This window comes from Ciona robusta, chromosome 6 (genome assembly GCF_009617815.1).
Source record: "Ciona robusta chromosome 6, ASM961781v2".
NCBI lineage: Eukaryota > Metazoa > Chordata > Ascidiacea > Phlebobranchia > Cionidae > Ciona > Ciona robusta.
Window position 1 is genome coordinate 3,054,417 of NC_143240.1, and position 23,604 is coordinate 3,078,020.

At 35.4% G+C, this 23,604-nt stretch overlaps 2 protein-coding genes across 6 annotated transcripts; one reads left to right on the forward strand and one right to left on the reverse strand.

Annotated features, from left to right (window-relative positions):
- The first annotated feature begins 113 nt into the window (after positions 1-113).
- Positions 114-23,415, forward strand: LOC149734967 (inositol polyphosphate 5-phosphatase OCRL-like). 5 transcript variants are annotated; one of them, XM_089880239.1, is made up of 20 exons: positions 120-216; positions 14,322-14,385; positions 14,468-14,834; positions 15,051-15,212; positions 15,567-15,668; positions 16,143-16,257; positions 16,771-16,887; positions 17,153-17,334; positions 17,600-17,711; positions 17,884-18,064; positions 18,377-18,477; positions 18,807-18,917; positions 19,215-19,380; positions 19,682-19,792; positions 20,105-20,229; positions 20,526-20,648; positions 20,927-21,023; positions 21,302-21,426; positions 21,918-22,026; positions 22,282-23,415. In XM_089880239.1, the coding sequence occupies exons 3-20, from the start codon at positions 14,695-14,697 to the stop codon at positions 22,410-22,412; spliced, it is 2,310 nt and encodes a 769-aa protein (XP_089736365.1). In that variant the 5' UTR covers positions 120-216; positions 14,322-14,385; positions 14,468-14,694; the 3' UTR covers positions 22,413-23,415. The 5 variants fall into 5 exon arrangements, with proteins under 5 accessions (XP_089736364.1, XP_089736363.1, XP_089736361.1 ...); XM_089880238.1 differs by lacking the exon at positions 14,322-14,385 and having other exon boundaries at positions 114-216; positions 15,054-15,212; XM_089880237.1 differs by lacking the exon at positions 14,322-14,385 and having other exon boundaries at positions 115-216.
- LOC149734968 (uncharacterized) lies at positions 11,497-13,365 on the reverse strand. Its single transcript, XM_089880311.1, has 2 exons — positions 12,811-13,365; positions 11,497-12,361 (listed from the first exon to the last, which is right to left on the reverse strand). The coding sequence occupies exons 1-2, from the start codon at positions 13,283-13,285 to the stop codon at positions 12,018-12,020; spliced, it is 819 nt and encodes a 272-aa protein (XP_089736437.1). The 5' UTR covers positions 13,286-13,365; the 3' UTR covers positions 11,497-12,017.
- Positions 23,416-23,604: the final 189 nt, after the last annotated feature.

Here is a 23,604-nt window from a genome sequence, read left to right on the forward strand (position 1 = left end):
TTACAACAGTATTTTGGTCTTTAATAAGGATTCATGTAGTAGTACTTTACTCATTTACTAGTTACATTTAGCAACGTTGTATATACCTATATAGTTTAGTATAGTTGCGCATCTAACGTTACCTGTTTTATTCTATTTAGCGTAATTGCTACATTACTACTGTACAGTCTGTATGCTATGAAGACATGGACAAATTCACAGCGGAGCTCTTTCAAGGTACCCGGTTTTACTATATTGTAGGGTGGGGGAGATGGGACACCTTTTCATTCCATTTTACCGTTCCATTTATTAGTAAACAAAAAGTATTTATCCAATTTATATAACTATACTCTCCCGATTGTAAGGGCGTTATTTTAAAAACTCAGTTAGGAAATATGGAATATTATGCGTTAACGGTATTAATCTCACCCCAGAGTACTAATTGTATGAAGAACATTTTGCATATAAAATCGACAGAGGGCCTAGTATTTTGTTGTGCTAAAAGAAATTTGACTGTATACGAAAACAATAAGGCAAAACAAACGACCGTTATCTTATGTTGACGTAATTTGCGCTCTCGGCTGGGTTTTGTTTGGTAGTTTTCATTTCCGAATAAGGAATTGTGTTTTTTACAATTTGCTTTTTTGTGGAGTAGGCTGTTTACTGTTGAAATATGCACAAACCGCAGATCAGAAATGTATATGGCGGATAAATTGGTTTAAAACGGAACCTGTCGTAAAAATTGGTATGAGCTTTAAAAGTAATTTTTAGATATCTATGATCTGCGGTTTGTGGATATTTCAACCTTAATATTGTTGGAACACGATGAAGGCGCTTTAGCCGTGAAAAGCTATTTCTAGTCGCGGATGAATTCGCCAGGCCACGCGAGTCTTTCGCTCCTAACGCAATCAGAGAACGAACACCGACGCAGCGCTCCGCGGGGGGTCGACGCTGCTCGGCCGGTCGATTTATCTTTTTATCCCGATCCCTTTAAACATTAAAACCAGCGTCTGTAACGAGATAATAGGCAAAGGTCGAATTTTAGGGTTGGCACGCCAGACACGTATCGGGCCGTATTAAGGCAACGGTTTTCAAACTTAAAACTACTGGCCTATTAGAAATTTAAATTTAAGCCAAAAAATATACCAAAACTGTAAAAAATAAAAAACGTAATATAGTAGGGTGGGGAAAGATGGGACACCTTTGACATATGATATTCAAATATTCTGATCGAGTTTTAAACAATCAACAGCGGCCTTTTGGGAGTCGTAAGGATACGGTTTAATATTTCGTTGAATTTTCTTTGTTTACTACCGAATAGGACGGGAAAATACAATAAAAAGGTGTCCCATCTTCCCCCACCCTACTACATGTATATTTTTGTTGTTAGATACTAATCTATTTTAAATATTTTCGCTTAAAAATTATAAATAAAAAGTAATGAAAAAATATAAAGGGATATAGAAATGTGTCTAAAACCGTAGAAAAATTCCAATTTCTTGCCGATTTTTCCGCCGACCGAGCAGTCTTACCACAAGTTAGATCCACACGCTGTATGGAATCCAGTTAGTGTCGCCACAGGTATCTTTGAAGGCGGGGAATATCCCTCTCCCTTTGATCGAAGCCGAAATTAAGCGTTATATGCGATTTAGAACGGACTGAGTCTAACCTGTTTTATTTTATTAAATCGTTTTCGCTAGTTTTAATCCTTTTTTAGATCCTTTTTTGTTATTCGTTTTAGCAGGCGTTTTGATATTTCGGAAAAGTTTTTTTATAGTTTGTCGTATTCGCTTTGAAATCTATTTCAAAATTTGTTTATTTTAGTGAAATTCGGGCATATACAGGTTAAGATGTTTCATGTTTAAGACTGTTTTATCGTCCCATTTGGTAGTAAACACAGAATATTTACAGATTTGTGTAAAAGAATCCTCATGATTCTAAAAGACCGTTTTTAAAAACACGATCAAGAAATTATATCCTAACGATTTATCCATCTTACCCCACAGTAATTATATCCTTGTTGTTTCGGATGTTATTTTCCCCTCGCAACGCTTACGTTTCTAGAATTCATTATCCAAATATTTGATATCATTGTTCACCCAAAATGGCGTCTGTGACGTCACAGCGGCAAGTGCTACGTCGATCCTACGGCCGAGACGGTCACGCGACCGACGTGTGTCTTATTTGATTATCGAATTTCTTTGTTTGTTCTTTATAGGGCGAGGAAACGTTCCGTTTGCTTTTACTGCTCAAACCATAAACTAACTGGAAACGAAACCTAATTTAATTTCCGTAATTAAAAGCGGGACATATTTGACTTGAACAGTACAGGTCAATTTGTTGAAGCGAAATAATTTTGGAGGCAAAAGTACATTTCTAATCACTTTCCACGCTAAACTGTGAATCGCTGGGCTTAAAACATCTGCTGATCATGAGTTTAGTATCTAGACAATAACATGGTTCATTTTTTCGTGTAAAAATGGTTACTATCAACCAAGTTACTATATGAAACATCTGCTGATCATGGGTTTTTTATCCAAACAATGACTTGGTTCATCATCAGTGTAAAATAGGTTACTATCCCCAAATACCAATTTCAATCGTTCGACTCTAAATGGCATTTTTTAAAATTCTTCTTTAAAATAATACATTTTAAAAATTCCACCAAAAATGAGTTATAATAGTTACCCGTTAGCAATTTTTTCTATTATTATTATGGAATTTTTATGTATCAGTTCTAAAAGGGTAAAAAATCCCGGAAAATGTCCACTTTGTAGCTATTATACGTTTATAGCGGCAACTCGGACAATTTTAAATCGATTGTTTAAACACGTATGCTATCAATTTCTTACAAGAAAATCGATACACATATCGTCACAAATTAAAAAACGAACGAAATTTTCTCCAAGCCTTGACGTCACAGTTTTCTGATGTCACGTAGGCTTGATGACGTCACGGTTAACCAGATTGCGTCATAATCACGCTTTGATCAGAGTGACACCAGTATTATGCTGTGATATGGGCATTAAGTCTAGATTTTTAAAGTTTTTAGGGCTTAGAAGCAATCGTAGCGCTGTGGGGACGAATGCGAACATAAATCCGAATTAGTAGTGACGTACGCGCTTCGGCTGCACTAATTAATCCAAGAGAGTGACCTAAAAATGCAACCAGGGATAAAATTTAAACTCTAAGACGAACCCCATGCTGCTCGCTGTGTTAACGAGTGTTAGTGTCAATTGTCGACGCGACAATGAATTTGGGAGCGTCACAATGCAGATCTGTGACGCAACAGTACGCGCCTGTGACGAGACAATGCGAATTAGTTTAGCGGGTGTTTTGAAAGTTTTGAATCCACGAAAACAAAAGTCCGTCTTGAAGTATTGGTTTTACAGGCCAAATACAACTTTAAACAAAAGATTTTTTGTTTGTCTTAATTGTTTGTTAAGAAAACAAAAGGTTATAATTGACTAATTATGTGAGAAAAAAACGTAAGTTCAATTATTATTCTGTTTCTGTAAAAAATAATAATAATAATAAATTTAATTACAAACTTAAATATAATTACGAACTTCGAAAAACAAAACACTGATAAAAAACTATTTTAAAATTTATCTGTTTCATTTTTCCCACACTATCATTCCATTGAGAAAAAAATGATGAATCGGATTTTTATGACGTCATAGTCTCACGAGAATGAAGGCGCGCCTATACGTCATAACAATGGCGATTAACACGCATGAGACGCGCAACAAGCAAGTGTCTATTACGTAATAATGCTGATTTACAAACGCGAAAAGTTTCACACGCGGAGTGAATTTTCCCACTTAATTTTTTCGATTTTTTTTTAAATATTTTCTTGCTTTCTGCAAGTTTTAGTTTGTGATAAGTTTCCTATTTATAATTTTTAATACACTAGGGTGGGGAAAGATGGGACACCTTATTATTCTATTTTCTTGTCCCATTTAGTAGTAAACAAAGAACATTCAAAGAATTATAAAATCGTATAACCTCACGACTCCCATATAGAACGTTGTTAATTGTTTAAAACACGATCAGGATATTTGGATATTAGGTGCTAAAGGTGTCCCATCTTCCCCCATCGTACCATTTCCTCTTCTCCTGCAAAGCTCTATGATATTTGCAGAAAAAAAAACATTAAAAATATTAGGCCAGTCTAGAGAGAAATGGTGACATGTTATATTGTTATGACGATTGCTTTTTTGATTATCACGTCACAGAGTAATCCCTACGTCACACATGAGATATACGTTCAGACAACAATTCCCACACATATTATAAAAATCTTACAAAATCGCTATAAGCGCTTTAAAAATAGTTTTAAAGTTTACAAAATGTACAAAGAAATTTTATTTTATACTTGGCTAGTGTTTAAGCTTTTTTTGCTGGAATAAGTAACGGACGTTGCATCAAGAGATGGAGCTCACACAACGGCTTGAATTAATTTTAAAAAATAACCTAGGTCGGGGCCCAAGCATTGGCTTTTACGTACCATTTGGCAGTAAACAAAGAATTATTATTTTAATTTTATTTATAAGCGTATATTCAGGATGTTAAAAATACGATTAGAATATTTTGTGCTATAACGGCATCCATCATACCGTTTTACCATAAAATGTTAGAAAAATGTAATTTGTTTTTTAACCGGGCTAGCCGAATGTCTGTTTTTGAAGTATAGGCAAAACAAACACTTTTAAATAGGTCGTAAAAATTAAACGTTTTTAAAACGGCAATAAAACTTGTCTGAGCCATTTTAAGATCATTTTTATTTAGGTTCTCGCGATTTTTAATACATCCGCTAAGAAAATGTATTCCCAAAACAATTTCTAAATCCGGATACGAGTTATATTTACTTAGTTAATTTCTGTGCTAATCTTCGGACGAGAATTTGGTATTGTTTGTCATTCTGCCTATAGACTCGACATGCGCATGCGGACTAGTGGTTCCCACGCTATTGTTACGTAATAACCGAGCGTCTGTTATGTCATTACGGGTATGTATGTCGTCATACTTCCCATGAAATTGAGAACACGATATTTGGAAAACACAAAGAGTAAGCGCTTCCACAAACATGTGAAAATTTTAGAGGTTTTTTGAATCTACAAACTTTTTTTCAAGAGGTTTCGTAAAAAGGGAAAATCACTTTATTTTTGTCTTGTACTTGTTTCGAAGCACTTAATTCTGATTGTTATTTGGTTATGAGAATCGTCCAACTTCATGAGCACTAGATCAGTGCCCGATTTACGGAATTTATCGCATGGGTATTTTTTTCTAATTTTCTTTCTAGTTAAAAACATGTTTCTGATTTCTATTCCAAAATCTCACGCAGTATAACGTCATATACAGCGTCCCCTTTCACCCGGTTCGGCTAAACTCAATCATGACGTCACAATAGACAAAGTGACCTTTCGTGACCCCAAATGTTTTTTCAGGGTGTGTGTCCAATCACATTTGGTATGGCGTGCTGCCGGACATGGCCTAAACGTGCTGGAAAATTGACGTCATTTTAGAGTGTTGCCGACCAAGTTATAGCAGTGTTGCCAGATCTAAACTTGCATTTTTATAAAGTCTGTTATTTTAGTCATTAAAATCGTCGAAAAAAAACGAAAATTAAAGATGATGCGTGTTTTTTCATAGCGTCATATTGTTTAATCAGGTCAGGCCATTTTTTTTGTTAATTTTGTTATTAAATTAGTCAAAATGGAAAATACTTTAAAATTCTTTCTTAACTTAAGGTTTTTTTGTTCTATAAAAAAGGCAATTTTTGAAATTCGAAATCCCACTGCGGTATCGTGTTTCGTATCAGGACCTCTTCCCAAGAGGCACAGTCTACATTGTGACGTCACAGTACAATCCACATTACGACGTCACAGCACTCATAGTTTTAATCTCGCTCGCCGAAATCGTGCTGTGGGAAAAAATTGCCCGGTCACCTGAAAATTAATTACAAAAAATTAATTAATCCCGCTTTAGGTGATTCCCCGCCAATACACAAACGGTAGACAAATCTTGTCTGATAACGCGCGTCTTTATTATGACATCACAGTGCCGATATGGGTGTAATAAACAACAATTTTGATTTAACCAGCCCGTATTGACATATAGACCAAATATTTGTGAAGATTTATTTATGTTTTCAACACGTTAGTTATTAAATTGTCGATGTCGTTTTATCAAATTTCGGCACACTGTTTGGTATTTAGTTTGCTCCGGTACAATATTTAGGTTTTATTTCCTGAACCGGTACACTGTTTGCGATTTATTTCAGTCTAGCCTGTTCTTAAATTTAAGTTACATTAGGTTTTATGTAAATTTGATTAAAATCGATTTATTCTGAGGCGCTTTAAAGTTAAGCACGCGTCACAGTTTCTTTGTGACGTCATAAAGGTATCTGTGGTTAGAACAATCCGATATCACGCGGAGATTGGTTTTTGTGTCACAAAAAGAGCTGCATTCGCGCGACTGAAATGGGTGGTCTGTTCCTTTGTGACGTCACAACGCCACCTATGTCGGTAAGATCAAACGCTTACGTCAAAAATCGAGTTCGGGTTAAATTGTTTTTGTTAAATGGCTCAGAAACGGCTTAAAAATTATTCACCTAGCCCCACCTAGCGAGAGCTTTATTTTCACATCTGTTGGAGCCGAACCTGATCGGTGTGAATTTAAATATTTTTTGTTGGAAATTTTATGCAACCTCGTTGGTTATCATTTTGGAGGATTTTTTGTAATATGTATAGCTGACAATATAGACAACCATATGAGGAACCACTGGGTTGTTGCAACTGCATTCAACATTTAAGTCGTTGTTAAATAACTTTAAGATCCAATTACGTTAATAAAAGAACAAACAAAAAACATCAATGCGTGTAACTTTAATACCACAGTTTGAGTTTCTTTGTTTATTCTTTATATTTCGACCACACGCAGGGCATAAGCTTAAATATATCTCTAATCGTCGGCTTTACAAATTTTCGTTGCTTCCAAGACACATTAGGCACCAGCATGGCGGAAAATTTGATAATTTCTGCTCAATTTTTGGACAAGGCATTCACGCCGCGCGTGAGCGAACACTGCTAATTGTTCCGTCATAGTCGTATGTGACATCACAATGGGGCTGGTAAAAGGTTCGAATATAGACAGGGTTTAAGATGTTTTAAGAAAGAAAAACATGTTCGCTAAACCCGTAATGTAGGTTATAAAGAGTGGGGTAAGATGGATTCCGTAAGCACATAACATCTCATTTTCCCCAATCTCTTTTATAATTTACAACGTTCATTTAGAAACGTTATTAACGGATATAATTTTTTGAGATCCATTTTCGTTATTACTATTGCCAAGTTCCAAAAAGCAAATTTTCTTCATTTCCTTGCATTTTTTCTATTTTCTTAACTTAAAGAATTGCACCCGAAGGACTAACAGACCATGCGGATAATTTCCAATCAATAATTCAATCGTGGTTCTTGATTAAACCCATTGTTTCCATACACTGGCACGTGTTACGTCACAAGTAGCAATTATAGCAATTGTTACAATTCCCTAAAAACAAACACATCATATAACCTATACATATGCGACAAGGTGTTAAAAACCCACTAATTACTGGTTAGATTTACTGACAGTTGTGTTGGCCGTAAATTTCTACGAAACACGAGTCACTGTTTCGTCATAAACCCGTAATGTGACGTCATGATGGAACATTGTCGGCCGCCAAAGGTTTTCCGTCTTAGATTTAACCCTTTGGGGATTCGAAGCCGAGATACGTCTTTTCGTGACATACGGTTGCCGTTGGTTGTTCTGTCGCGCGCTGGATTGGTCAGGGCCGCTGTGACGTCACAATAGGCGATTGTGCAGTCGCGTTGTATCGATTCGCGATTGCAAAATCAGTTCATTGTTACTTGTTCCGTAAAGCGTTTATGGACAAACAGTCTTGTCACAATAGCCATTAATAGATTTAGCTCGAGTATAAATCAATGGGATTTTCGATTTTGTTTCCGATTTGAAAATCGCTATGCCCTTGTGACGTCATTAAATATTCGTGTGTGACGTCACATCCGAAATTTTGAGGTCACTGTGACGTCATATTGAGGCCAATGTAGCGAATAAAAAATTCAACTATTTATTTAAAACGGCGAGCATCCGAAAATGTGAAAAGAGTTACTGCGTATTTAACTTTGTGGGTAAATATTCCTAGGAATTTTCCACGTTTTTAATGTATGGCTGGCAATTTGGACAACCCATAAGGGAACACTGGATTTTTGCGCTACCCACTCGCCCGTAGTTCCACAAATACCGCTTAGGCCTCATTTCTCAATTAGGGGCGTAAATCCCCACATTTTCGGCCGTCGTTTGCGCCAAACACCAACCCCACTTTTGTGACTGCTTCTCCGGTCATCAACCAATCAGAGACCGGATATTGTGACGCAACAATGGGTTTTTGATGTAACAAGTGTGTGCAGTGTTGCGACACGAAATTTCGATTTTTTGGGCGCAGTGTTGCAAGACGGAATTTCGATTTTTTAATTTCCGTCCGTAAAATAGGCAGAACGCGTTTACGATAGATTACAAGTTCCAGTTTGTTAACATAACGCATCTATCAATTAACCGATATCCTGTATAGTTGGTCGGGGGTCCATGTTTTTATTCTAATACAAAGAATATTTACAGAATTATGTAACCGTATTGTCACAACTCCAATAAAATATCGCCGTTAACTGCTAAAGACACTATGGGGAATTATGGGATATTATGTGGTATCAGTATTCATCTTACTTCAAAGTATATTTACGTATAGGTGGTTGTTGGAAAATATTATGTATTTTACTTGTTTTTAAAACATTTTCGTAAAATGACGTTTGCTATAACATTTAAAATGACAAATATAGGTTTTGTTATGTAAAAACTACAAAACATAAGGCTGTTAAAATTTCGTTTACGATCTTAAAGTGACCTGTAAATGACATCCGGATATAAAAATAAGCGTTATTGTTACGTCATAATACCGCCACAAAAGTCGAACTTGAAAGCAGCTTTGGCTTTTGATGTAAAGTCTTAGGTCAGAATTCCGCTTTGCCAAAAACCGGATTAAACCAGTTAATACCAGCTCATACCGGCGCCGAGACAAATTGTTTGTTTTTAATTATGTAAATTCACTGTAGCGTTCGTATGTCAATAACAGTTTGCCATGTTTACCAAAATTTCACGACGACCGTCTGGAAAACGTGTATGTATCCGAATTCTATTTGTTTTGGGAAGGTCGCAAAATACGACTTGTGTGTCTTATTATAAACGGAAATGTACCGAGTGACGATTTTTACGCTTTCCGCAAAAATCGAATTGTTACACACCAGTGCCTATATAATATATATGACACTTGTTAACGTTTTACGGTTCGTAAAATAGCTCTGGTGGTCTAAAATCCATTGAAAAGGGACGTAATAAAAAGGCTATACCGTTAGCACGTAATATTCCATATTTCCTAACCTTATTTTTAATAATTAACAACGTTATTTTAAAGTCGTGAAGACATTGTGAAATAATTCTGTAAATATTTTTTTTTACTACTAATTGAGATGATAAAAGACGACAAAAACGTGGATCATCTTACTTTAACATACTGTATGTAATTCACAACTTAAACTTTAGTACTTTTTACCGCACATGGTACATAGGATAATCTGTACTGGTGGTCGACCCACTGGTTAAAGTAAAATGTGGTATAGGTGCAGCTATATAGTGCGCGTAGCATGTTGATCCATGCGGGTGGCTTGCACAGCTTTCGGTTACTACTGTGAGTATATAGTGGTATAGGCGCTGAGCGCGTCGCATGTCGGTCCCTTGGACGATCCATTCATGTGGCTAACTCTTTTTTTACCAGTTAACAATACTCTTTAAAAAGAGTCGTGAAGATATGGGTATATATATTTCTGTAAATACTTTTTGTTTACTGCCAATTGTGACAATAAAGTAGAGTAAAAACATGGGCTATAATATGTTACCCCAACATATAGTAGGATTGGGGAAGATGGGACACCTTTTCACTCTATTTTCTCGTCCCATTTGGTAGTAAACAAAGAAAATACGAAGAATTATAAAACCGTAATCTCACAACTCCCATAGACCGTTGTTAATTGTTCAAAACACAATCAAGATATTTGGATATTATGAGCTAAAAGTGTCCCATTTTACTTTCACCCTACTATATGTAACTTACACCAAAACTTGTTACACATACTACATCAGTGCCTGCCTGTGGACCACTGGTTAAAATCGTCGCTTTACATTAAAGTTTTATCAGTAGCAGATCGTACATGTCAATACAGCCACGCGCACAAGTTTAATGACTGGCATGTCGAAATGGAGGATCTTCGCTTCTTTTCGCTTCCTTATAAATTGTCGCGTTATAGCCCTATATCAAAGCGTGCCGCTGTTGTACCACTACAGATACCGGCTGTTGTTTGTTAAATCTCAGCGTACGCTTATCGCAACGTGAAGCTGTGGTCTATGCCACGCTTCTGTGACGTCACGGGCCGTTTTCGACAAAGTGCGAAAATGTCCATTAGTTGATTTCTGGCCAACGCTATCTGTAAATGTACCGCAAAATTTTGTACGAGACAAAAGCTTTAACAAATTGACTAAATTTAAAACAGGGCATTAATTTAAGGACGCCTGACGCGTGGCTACAGATACGAATGCCCAATCTTTTATACAGAGCCAAGTGAAAGTCTATATTTTTACTTTTTATCACTCTATTTATTAGTACGCAAAGAATATTTACATATTTATATAACCATATACCTACGACATGTGATATTATGTGATATTCATCTTACTCTATAATACAATATATCTTTCATTTTGTTTGCTGTACGAATAACACTTTGCTTCGTGTTGAGTGAAAATGCTAAACGAAACTTATTAAATTTAAGTTTACTTTATAAGCAGCCTAAAAATAAACGCAATGATAGTAATTAAGTATATTTCATAACGTCGTGTGAAAAATTTGAATATAGTGTTGTTTTTTTATAAAATGTTCGCATTAGTTCTATAGTCATTTCAAGTGCAGATCTTAAACGATCAAAAGCTTAATATTAATCGGTTCTTTTAATAGTCATCTAAATTTACTGATGCATGATCTGGAATCGATTTGGGTGTCGTACACAACGGTTCAGTCTCATTGCATATACGTTCCAGCATTGGCGGCGCCAGTGCTTGTGAATTTAAGCATGCATGGTGAATAGGATTTGGATATGTAAGTGGGGCTTAATCCTGCTTTAAAATACTTAAATGACAAGCAATGATAAAATGCATCACTTGAAAATGCTTTCTCAGTAATTTCTCGAGTACGAGCGTTTTAGTAATCGATAAAAATCAACATACAGTAGGCCGGGTATAAGCTTTCGTTCCGTTTTATCGTCCTGTTTGGTAGTAAATAAAAAAGATTTACAGAATTCATTTTTTCTCACGACTCTAAAACGAGTGTTGTTAATTGTTATAAACATGCTTATAAACTATATGGAGTATATGTTGAACTATTAACAGAATTATACATTTTGTTTTTCATCATTTTTTCGGATTAATTATTTCGTGACTGTTTCGAAATCGCGTATGCAGAAATGTATTTGCCTGCTAGTAACACGATGCGGTTCAAACAGTTAAAACAAATAGTTAGTCGGCTTAGAGACGACGCGTTCGTGTATGATGTTTATACATTATCTTGTCTTGTGTTGTGTTTTGTATGCAAAAAACGTAAGACAATTATAATATAGTAGGGTTGGGGAGATGGGACACCTTTAGAACATAATATTCAAATATCCTGATCGTGTTTTAAACAGTTAACAACGGTCTATGGGAGTCGTGAGGATACAGTTTTATAATTATTTAAATGTTCTTTGTTACCAAATGTGACGAGAAAATGGAAAAAAAAAGTTGTCCCATATTCCCCACCCTACAATGCAAATCAAATGTTAACCTGTGTCAGTTATTGTATTATCAGAAGTCGCACATATATGAACTTTTGTTGTTCATGCATTTTCCCTGGCATCCTTATCCGGCTCAAGTTTTATTGCTTCTTTATAAGTTGGTAGTTCCCCCTTTTCGATACACTCTCCTGTACCATCTGTGACGTCATAAACACGCGGAGTGGAAAGGTTTATATACGATGGTGGGCTGTCGGAAAATCCCCCTTCTCTCATGACGTCACTGGTGCGAGGGCCTATGACAACATTGGTGCGAGGACCTATGACGTCATTGGTAAGAGGGTCTATGACGTCATTGGGACGAGGTGGTCCAGTGGACCCGGAAATAGTGGTTAATAATCGACGCTCTCGTAAAACATATCGTTGTATTGCGTCGTCTAGGGAGCTTGCTGTAATAAAAAAATATAATAAGCAGACAGTGAGCATTAGGTGTATGAATACACCATGTGTGTTTGTTGTATAAGAAGACATCCATGTTATAACTCGACAGTGAGCATAAGGTGTATGAATACACCATGTGTGTCTGTTGTATAAAAATACATCCATGTTATAACTCGACAGTGAGCATGAGGTGTATGAATACACCATGTGTGTCTGTTGTATAAAAATACATCCATGTTATAACTCGACAGTGAGCATGAGGTGTATGAATACACCATTTAGGTATGGTGTATAGTTCGACATCTTATCATGTTATAATTACTGAAATTTAATCATAACGTTTACAAAATATCATCAGATATAAATGCAATAAAAATGCATGTTAAAACACAGCATATTATGCAGCAGCTGTTTCAATTACATTTTACATTAACGCGCAAGACATGGCATATCTTACCTCTTTCAAATTTAAGCCCGAATCCTGCTACCAGCAGTAAACACGAAAAACCAAACAATCCCGAACCTACTGGCCAGCTTGGTAAAATAAGAACCAGCACGGAAGCGCAAAATGTAACTAGACCGAGAGTTATTACTCCAACACCGAGTCGTTTCTTCAAAATCTTGTTTCTTCTTCGACGCTGCCATTGTAGAACCAAATGTGACGGTGGTGCATTAAACTCTACATACTGAGACTCGCTTTGATTTGTAGTTGCCTGTGAAACAACCGACACACGTTGTTGATGTTGTGTGTTTTCTTGGACAATGCAAATTTGGGAGTCTCTTTCATTTGCATTCGATGAAGCAACAGAAACCCTTTGTTGTTGTTGTTGTGATACAGTTTCTTGGACAGGGCGGCCGTGGTCACTTTCTTGGGTTCCTCTGTTTGCAACAGTGCTCCAATGTAAACTGGTTGCACTTAAAGCGTCTGCCATCAATATAAGTTTGGCAACTCTTATCAAAGCAGTAATAACGCGTGCATTTTACGAAAAACACCAGAGAGTCTCTGTAGCAGTGTAGCATATAAGATTTATTTTACAATTGAATAAATGAATGAAACGAAGTAGTATCGAGCCTCGAACCTATAATCACTGTGCCGTGGCAACGTCTGTTCCTGTGTATTACTTTTATACAAGTCTATAGAGTAGGCTACTGTGGGGTATATAACAACACAGATATATATATATCCTACGAAACTGAACCTATAATGCCTACAGTAGCCTCCTAGTACACCAAGCTCACTTAGTACATTTATCAAAGAGCATGTGTTTTAAAATTTACTGAAACTAGATTTGTTTCTGCAATTGAACTATAAGATTTCAGTTGTGCTTAGATTGCAAAATATCAGTTATTTTGATAATTACGTATGTTTTTCGTTTGGCGTGGTCATTAAATCGTTTTTCCTGTTTATAGTGTCGTCAAAATATTATAATTTTGTGTAAACATGCGTAAACACGATTGTATGCTACAATGTCGTTTTATCGATAAAATAATAAATCGGGCCGATAAAATAATATGAAAAGCTGTCCAGTCTTTCCCCACCCACTATACACTTAGATTGCAATAATTTAACCAGAAAATCTATTTTTTCCGCCATCAACAAAACTATCTAGCGCCAAGCAACGGATTTCTGGAATCTGCATTTATAACCGCTTGGTGGTAAATAAGTTTGTGCATAAGGTTTTATGAGTTTTATCCAAATCAGGTCATCATTTCCTTTATATTGATAACCTGTTTATAGGTAAACATTGATTTAGACTGACATAATTTCCTCGGGAAAGCGGTAGGCGTAGTAAAACTGTGTAGTCATTTTCGGAAGTCTACACGCATTAGTTCAGTAATAGAACGTAAACTTCGTGTATAGAGTAATAAATTTAAAAGTTGTATTTTTTTTATATTGCAAAGCCTTGTTTTGGCTTGTAATTTACACTGCATGATGTTCCTTAAACTTAACATTTCCTTTTTGTGCAGGCGTTTAAATGTTATTTTGAGGATATGGTTTAAGTATATGTGATACATCAAAGTTTCAAAAGAGGTATAATATATCATGGATAACCATGCATACAACGATTCTTCTACCCCAAATAACTTAATTGACTTACAACCAAATACTACAGAACATTTGTCAGAATTTGACCCGTTTGCACCAACTGTGCAAAAAGTGACACGAAAACCGAGCAGGCCACCACCCCCACCCCCAAATGTGCCTCCGAGAAGAACAAATACAGTTTCCGACCCTCTGAGCCAGTCTGCTTTAACCACGGACCTTGTAAACTTGGATTTGGACCCAAAAACTGAGCCGAAATTTGTCAATGTCAGTAAAGATGACCTCCCAGCGAGCATTATGCATTTGGACAAATCAGGTCAAAAATATCCAGATCTACCGAGACCAAAGTCATCTTCTTTTGTGAGCTATATTAGCCCGACAGCCCCAAAACCTATGGAAATCGTGACAAATCAAAACAATATAAATTCAAGCGATAGGTAAGTTGCTATCATTGTAGGTGTGTCCTTATGAGACTCCTACCAGCAATTGCTCCAACCTTGCGATCCTTAAAATGTTGTCCAAACTATCGCCGCATACATTAAATCAATCTTCCCAAATAATTACCCACAAAGTTACATATGTGGTAAATTGTCAGCAGACATGTATAGTCATGAGATAATACATTCTGAAGAATTCACACTGTTATTTTTTAGCAGTCGTGCAGGCATGCACGATGTGGGGAGATCGGCGTTTTCGAACTTTGAAGGATCAACTGGTAAAAATGAGTTGACGTCTCATTTGCTTGAAAGGGAAAAGTTGATGCCGCTCTATATGGCCAAGCGACAAGATGACTATACCTCAACTGCACCTTTCAAGTTAGTTAATTATCATTTTTATTCACATATTCTGGTGGCTGCGTTAATGTTGATATTTTTTTGTATGAATTGTATAATTTTTCACACATACAAAGTTCAGAAAGTTGTAAGCGGGCACAATGTGTGTGTAACAGAACACAAGTTTTATATCGACCGTCGTTGCTTTGCCGTGGGAAAATAAGTTACATTTGTTTATTCACTCATGCATATTAAACAGTAATACCCATATCATAACAACCGCTGTTGCCTCGCCAGGCAAGGATGAATAAATTAAATTACATTCATTCATTTATTGATGTACAGTGTAAAGGACCGCAAATGGTATAAATAAATAATAGATTTTTATCTGCACAGTGTATTTGTTGGGACTTGGAACGTGAATGGACAGTTACCAACTGAACCATTAGATGCTTGGGTTAGTAGTGAAGCTACCCCACCGGATGTATATGCAATTGGGTAAGTATAACTGTATAGCTCTGGTTTGTAATGAGTACCGGAGCCAGAAAAGAAATTAGGGGGAATGTTTTAATTTTATTTTTATTTTTTAAAGTTTGCTGATTGTGCCACTGGTTGTGTTATAGGTGGCATAGGCAGTCTGGAATGTCATTTTTTGAGAGTATCACTTACTTTTTGCATAAGATTGAATTTTAAATAGCCGTAATGTTTAGGCTTTGACCATAATCAATATGGATCTCAATGTATATGTGGTTAATCAGTCTTATCTGTATGTGTATATATTTATTTACATACATGTTACACCAGTTTCAGAGTATTTAGATGTCTACAATGCATTAGCACCACCAATGTGACACTGCTTACTGTAATCCCATAATCAAGATACAACGTAAAGTGTATTTAGTCTTTTCCTGTACATGCATGTTGCATACTTTCCAATGTATCTAATGTTTACATACACGTTGTTGCATTTAGGTTCCAAGAGCTTGATTTGAGCAAAGAAGCTTTTGTATTCACTGAGTCATCACGAGAAGAAGAATGGATGAGAGCTGTCAAGCAGGCCCTGCATCCTGGTGCTTCATATAAACTGGTGAAGTGTTTTGTTAAAATGCAGTTACATTTTCCTCATATAAACTGGTGTAAAATTTTTGAATTTCTACAGTATCTGGGGTGACATTACTTAAATGCAGTTGTGTACCACAAACTGGTGAAGTGTTTTACATAGGCGTAATGTTGGTTTAATATTTGCACAAACTTTAGGGTAATAAAATGTGACTCTTTAAATTGGTATATATAGTGTTTTGTATCCTAAATGGATGTATGTTTGTTCAATTTTGCACAAAATCTTGGGTGACATTGCTATAATACAGCTACACTCATAGTCGTCAAACATAAAGAACCTGATTGATTAATGTGGCGATTGCAATATACTTTCGCTTTGCTTTGCTTGTTTGTGTACTGTATAGACAACTATCAGCAGGGTAAAAGCTGCTTTGGGCGCAAAACTGGATGCTAAGAAAAGAAGGGTTAAGTTACCATGTAACAATTGGCATTTGACGATGGATACTTTTGGGTTTTTAATATTTGATTATTTATTTTTCAGGTAAAACACATACGTTTGGTCGGTATGATGTTATTGGTGTTTGCTCAGGATCGCCACCTTGAGGATATAACAGCAGTGGCTTCGCACCATGTTGGAACTGGATTGCTCGGAAAAATGGTAAAATAAGATAAAATGTTGTGTTTTATATATTCTATTCTATGTTGGTGAGGTCCTTGTTTAAGACCTGGGATTTAGAAATGAAATCTTCCTGAACAACTGATGAATTGAACTGATTACATTTATTAATACATTGTTAATTTAATGTAAAATACATTTTCAAAGAGAAAACCTTACAGAAAGAAATACGTTTTCACAAAAACGATATTTTTATAAAAAAGTTATATATATATATTTATCTTTTTTGATTTTCTTCTTCCTCCAGGGAAACAAGGGAGGTGTTGGGATCCGTATCATGCTCCACAACTCCTCTTTATGCTTCATCAACTCCCATCTTGCTGCTCATCTGGAGGAGATTCAGCGAAGGAACCAAGATTACGAGGATATTTGCTCCAGGATGAAATTCCCAGATCCTGAAGGACAATCTATATCTGTGTTTAGTAACGAGTAAGATACAAAAATTAGTTGCTTTCTTCTTTTAATTTAAAAAAAACATTTTTTTTTAATGTTTGGGTTTTATTGACACAAAGTAACAATCAAAAAGATTTTTCTTGTGCACTTTTAAAACTCTGAAATTTTCTTGACCTGCACATGCAGAGTCAAAATAGTGCTGTCCCACTCCCACACCTATAGTGAGCTGACATATCTATTTGCAGATTGTTTTGGGTTTTTATAGAGACCCAGTGTCATAAAAAGTACTTTATATTTCTAGTGTCTTGATATGGCTCGGTGACTTGAATTATCGAATTGATAAACTTCCTCTTGAAACGGTAAAAGAGAGAATAGAGAAAGGACAATATGAAAAACTAAAAGAACACGATCAGGTAAAACTTATCAGGTTTTTTTTATTAATTTTTATGCAAATTCTGGGAAACATTGATAAAATATGGATGCGCTAATTTCAAATTGTTGTTGTTGTTGTTGTTGTTGTTGTTGTGTAAAAAAAGTATTATTCTTATATTTTACCCAATTTTAAACCCCGTGTTTTACCCCTAGCTAACAAACCAGCGGCGAGAGGGTAACGTCTATCCCGATTTCGAGGAGGGTGACCTGACGTTCCGACCCACTTATAAATATAACCCCGGCACTGATGAATGGGACACCAGCGAGAAATGTCGATGTCCTGCGTGGTGTGATCGTATATTGTGGAAAGAATCGGCCAAAGCTAAACCAAGAAGTTAGTGTGATTGTACTTGTTATAACTAGGGAACAGAAAGCCACTTCAGTGTTTTAGGAATACCGAAAATTTTGTTACAGTTGTAGAGACCGTAGAGAGTAGGCAAGCGGTGTGTAGACTCACTGTCAAGTTACAACATGGGTGTCTTCTTATACACCAGACATACATGGTGTATTTATACATCTCTTGCTCACAGTAAAGGTATAACATGGGTGGCTTTTTATACACCAGACACAAATAAATGCTATACAGTACACTCCTATGCAACTACGCGTAAAAAATTCTAAAAGCAGAAATCCATTTTTGTCACAGAAACGAAACGAAAAGACTTAGTTCAACTGCTGAAGTACCAAGCTCACTTATCATTGAAAATAAGTGACCACAAGCCTGTTAGTGCTGTATTCAAAATCAATGTAAGTTGTATGGTACTGTATGTAGCATGTGTGTATTGTAAACATAGGCACCAATTCAGGGGTGTTTGAGATGCTTCGCTACCCCAATTTCCAAATCGTTATATATACTATACTAAAGATGAACATAAAAAGCGATGATTTTTATAGTTTTAATCAAATAGGTTTAACTGACATGCAATGGTAACGAATTATACAAAGCAGTGTGCGAGAAATTGATTAACTGTGCTATTTTCAATAAATACCTTTAAAAACAAGTATCTGTTTAATATTTTATGGGTAATTTAGACCTGCTACTAAATGTGTGTATTACAGTGTATATATTTATTCAGGTAAAAGTAATAAACCGTGAATTGTATCGGAAAGTTTACGAAGAAGAAATTCGAAGACTGGACAGAATGGAGAACGAATGGCTGCCTACTATGGTGCTAAACCAACACTCAGTAAGTATAATTAATGTATGAGTTTTATTCATTCTATGTGGGCGAGAACCTGTATTATGACATTCAATGGGACCTGGGATTCTGGTCAAAATTAGTCTTGAAATGTTAAAACTAAATTCCTGAAATTTTTACTGTTTTTACTATTTTTTACTATTTTTACTATTTTTTACTATTTTTACTATTTTTTACCATTTTTACTATTTTTTACTATTTTTTACTATTTTTTACTATTTTTTACTATTTTTTTAATGTTATTAAATTATTCTCACACTCATTTGTCAAATTTAACATTTTCAGCTCGAATTTGGGACAGTAAAGTTTCAGCAAGCAGTCCAGAGGACAGTAGAAATACTTAACACTGGACAAACACCTTGTCATTTTGAGTTTATCGGCAAACTTGGAGAAAAAGCGTTTTGTAAACCTTGGTTGACAGTTGGTAAACCTAAAGGATATGTTTTGCCAGGTATTGTGTGTTTATTGTTATTACATATGGGTGAGGTCTTCAGTGAGACACACATGCAACATCAGATGTAGGCTTATTGGTCCCAATCTATTCTATTGTATGAGGTTGGGGTCTTCAGTGGGGCACACCTGAGACCTGGGATGTAGGCTTATTGGTCCCATTGTATTCTATTCTATGAGGGTAAGGTCTTCAATGAGGCACACCTGAGAACTGGAATATATGTTAATGCTACACCCCATTACTACAACACATTGCTATTTAATTGTAGACAACAAAACATGATAACCTTGTTGTACCACAGGTGATAAACTGGTTATTGAGTTTGAGGTGTACGTGAATAAGAACACAGCTCCATCACTAAACAAAGAGGAAGACAAGATAGAAGATATTTTAATTCTACATCTTGTTGGGGGTAAGTTGGTTTGTTTCTTCTCATAAGGGAACCTGGTTTGAAGTAATTGCCATTAAGTGTCTTGCCTAAGAACATATGCGCTCACAATAGTAGTAGCGAAAAGCCTATACTCTTGACTAGGGAGCCACAGTCTGGACTTTGTCATTTACATTATGTTTTACTTGGTTTGTGTATCCACAACAGTAATTCATTCTCTGCATTGCATGCTTAACAGTAGTGATGTTTAATTAATTGCAATTTTTTTAATGTTTTATAAGCCCATGATGGTAGCAGCACCGATCCAAAAACCATGTTTAACTGATGTCTTTACAGGCAAGGATTTTTTCATCACTGTAAACGGCAAATACTCCCCCAGTTGTTTTGGTACTTCCATTGAAGCTTTATGCTGGATGAAAAAACCTATTGAACAAATGGATAGAAAAGAACTAACTAGACTGGTATGGCTGTTTAATGTTTTATGGAACAAAACATCTATGTTATAACGGCGTTTTTGCCCCAAAATGCGAGGATAAATAAGTTACATTTATTGATGGTAAAGCATTAAAATAATGTAGAACAAAATCCCATTTGCACAGTTTTAACATCATTTTTGGTACTTTTTTATGGTTTTCTTTAATTTTTTTTTGTACTTTTTGCTTGGTAAATGCCATTTTGTGATTTTAACCATCATATTCTAAAGTTTCACATCTAACTAAAAGGTTAAAATACATTAATTGTATTAATAAACCCACAGAGCTGTACAGAGTCGAGAGATTGGCAAGTCAACAATGAGAAGCATCATTCATCACAAATGCTAAATGTACCCAAAGAATTATGGAGGCTACTTGATCATTTATACCAGTATGCAAGACACCAGGTAATAAATTACATACTAGTTCTCGTTACTGATAGATGTATACTATAGATGTATGACACTTGAAGGCTATTACTCCAACCTAGTGGTTACTAATGGCACACTGGGTGTTGGGGTAAAGGGCCATTCTTGTTATCGCGGGCATATGTGTCATTAGACAAGTGAGTTAACGACAAACCCTGATGATATTTAGATAGAAGAAAAAGTTGGGTCTTTTAAAATCTCAAAACCAAAAGCTAGAAGATCTTTTTTACATTTATAACACATACAATCCATTGCAGCCAGATCTGTTCCAACAACCTGGTTTACACGAAGAATTAAAAATGATCCAGGAAAACTTGGATTCCCAGCTCCCCACTGTTGGTACTCCACTGCCAGGTTGTCAGCTTATTTATTATATTGCTCTTCTTATCTGGTGCCGTAATGACATATGTTATAACATGGGTGTTCTATTTCATACACCTTGTGCGTGCTTACAAGTTACCATGTATGTAACTTTGTACATGTATTGTTTGTTGTTTAAATCTTTTTGTTAATCTTTTAAAAACGATATTGAAGATATCAAAAACCATTATACAAACAAAGAGAATAGAATCCACAACAAAACGGTCGTTAAAATACGCTTTGGAAAAGTAATTAAAATTTCTATTGTGTAGGATCCAACCACTCGGTGGCAGAAGCGCTCCTTATATTTCTTGAAGCGTTACCCGAACCAGTTATCCCATTTGAATATTACAACATGTGTTTACAACTTTATAATAACTATGATCAGGGCCAAGAGGTGAGCACAGGTCTTCTATATACGACTGTTTATGTGTTTAAACTTTTTTTCTGACGTTACGCAAAGTTTTATTAATATGTCATACTTTTATAATCTAAATTGTGTTATAACAACCATTGTATGCGACTGTTTATGCATTTGGAATATCCTGTGTATCTAGTGTATTCCCAATGTTTTGTCTTTACGACATTTTATCTAAACAGTAAGCATGAGAATATGAGAACCATAGAGTCCTGTTTTACCTGAGTGACAAAAAGGTGTATAAAAGCACGTTGATGGAGCCATGCTGTTTAAGCATGTTTCTCATGAACAAAACACGTTAGCGGCTTATGTGTTGAGTTAATGCCAATTCTGGCCTAAATCCCCTGGACAAGGACCTCACCCACATATAATAGGATCTGTTTGAGACATCCAACAGGTTTTTTTTTTTTATTCTTTTGTAATATATTACAAACATGAGGTGTTAAATAAAGTTTTATTTTTTGTCACAGTTAATACACAAGATGCCTCCCCACCATGTTAATGTGTTCAACTACATTATCTCATTCCTACAAGAACTACCAAAGTATGAAGAAAATGGGTTGAATCTTCATTTACTTGGTGAGTTTGGATTGTATGCTGTCGAAGTGTTATAAATGGCATTACATATTTGATTGATTGAAACTTACTTTTCCTTGTGGTAGGGCAATGACAGTTTTTGGGCCGGGGCAACAACAGTTTTGTGGGTATTGACGGCAGTTTTGTATTAGGGCAAATTATTTTTTATTGCATTTTGCAAAATTAAATTAAATTTTGACATCAAATTTTTTATACGACATCATATATTTAATTTTGACGTAACTACACGCATTTTAGCTACCATCTTCAGTGGTTTATTATTACGGCCATCATCTGTACAAAGGAAACAAAACACCGAGGGTAGAATGGATAGGATGAAAGCCACAAGCTTTGTTGAGATGTTTTTGAAAAATAAACTTATAGAATAAAAAATGTACGAAAATGTTCAATTTTTGTTCTGAGAACAAAATGAAAAAAGGGATTTTTTAGTCTGTTTTTAGTTTAGTGTGTGTTTATTTTTTAATGGGGTAATTTTTACTTGACGGCAAATTTTTGGCAAGTTGCAGTTGTTCTGGCCAGTTTTAATCTAAGGTGCTTTATGGCCAATATGTATGGGCCATATATATATATATATCAATACAAATATACAATGCTGCGGAATCCCAGATTCTGTCATGCATAACTATTAAAAATTTATCACTTTTTTTGTGAAAACTTGTCTTAAAAAATTGTCCACAGTTTTATTTAAGTTATAAATGCCACATAAATTAATATAGAATTACTACGCCCTTTAACTCAGTGGTAAACCTTGCCAATTATGTCGTGTTAGCAATATATTTGTGTCCATTTATCTGGCTTTGCTTATTTAAAGCCTACTTACTTCAAAGTACAATATAGTGTTAACCCAGTATGTATGTAACCAGTGGCGCAGCCAGGGGGGTTTTCAGTGGGTCGTGACCCCCCCCTTTTAAACCCCCAAAAAATAATTAAAAAAAAATATTTTTTTTTGATCAAAATTTTTTTGATTGAAACTCCCTCATTATTTTTGTTCTGGCTGCGCCACTGTATGTAACGCACATGTTGTTATAAGTATGTGTTAAAACATGGTTAAAATTACTCAATTATACATTATGTAATTTTAATCTCATAGTATTTATGTCTTTCAGTAACCCTTGATACACAGTTTAATTGAAAATTACAAATAACCTTGTCGATATTAGTTCATTTTTAAATTAAAACCTCGTTTTTTTTCTGAATATTTGGATCGTTTTTTGTAATGTATTTTTTTCACAATAATGTGCAATATCATGTGGCATCCAAATTTACAATGTTTAAAAGTTTACAAGCAGGACCCATGTCTTCGAAATGGTGTTTCCATATTTTTACTTCACCGCATTGTGTTTGTGTTTTCAAATAAATTTAAATACCTAATGTGCAACACTATTCATAAGTTCCTATTTGATAAGTGGCCAAAAACATGGGAATTTTGCCTTGATAGTAATTTCCCACAAAATTTGGCCTACATTTATATAAGCTGTGTTGGAAGACAAGCTATAAAATCTTATACAGGTTGTGATATTCTTTTAAAAAACAAAAAACCTGGCTTACTTTTATCTGTAT

Excerpts from the sequence above, each read along its gene's own strand:
- LOC149734968 (XM_089880311.1), bottom strand. The coding sequence starts at position 13,285 with ATGGCAGACGCTTTAAGTGCAACCAGTTTACATTGGAGCACTGTTGCA. Across the intron at positions 12,362-12,810 it reads CGGGCTTAAATTTGAAAGAG|CAAGCTCCCTAGACGACGCA; the intron begins GTAAGATATGCC and ends TTTTTATTACAG.
- LOC149734967 (XM_089880235.1), top strand. The coding sequence starts at position 14,398 with ATGGATAACCATGCATACAACGATTCTTCTACCCCAAATAACTTAATT. Across the intron at positions 19,381-19,681 it reads TAAAGGATATGTTTTGCCAG|GTGATAAACTGGTTATTGAG; the intron begins GTATTGTGTGTT and ends GTTGTACCACAG. Across the intron at positions 19,793-20,104 it reads AATTCTACATCTTGTTGGGG|GCAAGGATTTTTTCATCACT; the intron begins GTAAGTTGGTTT and ends ATGTCTTTACAG.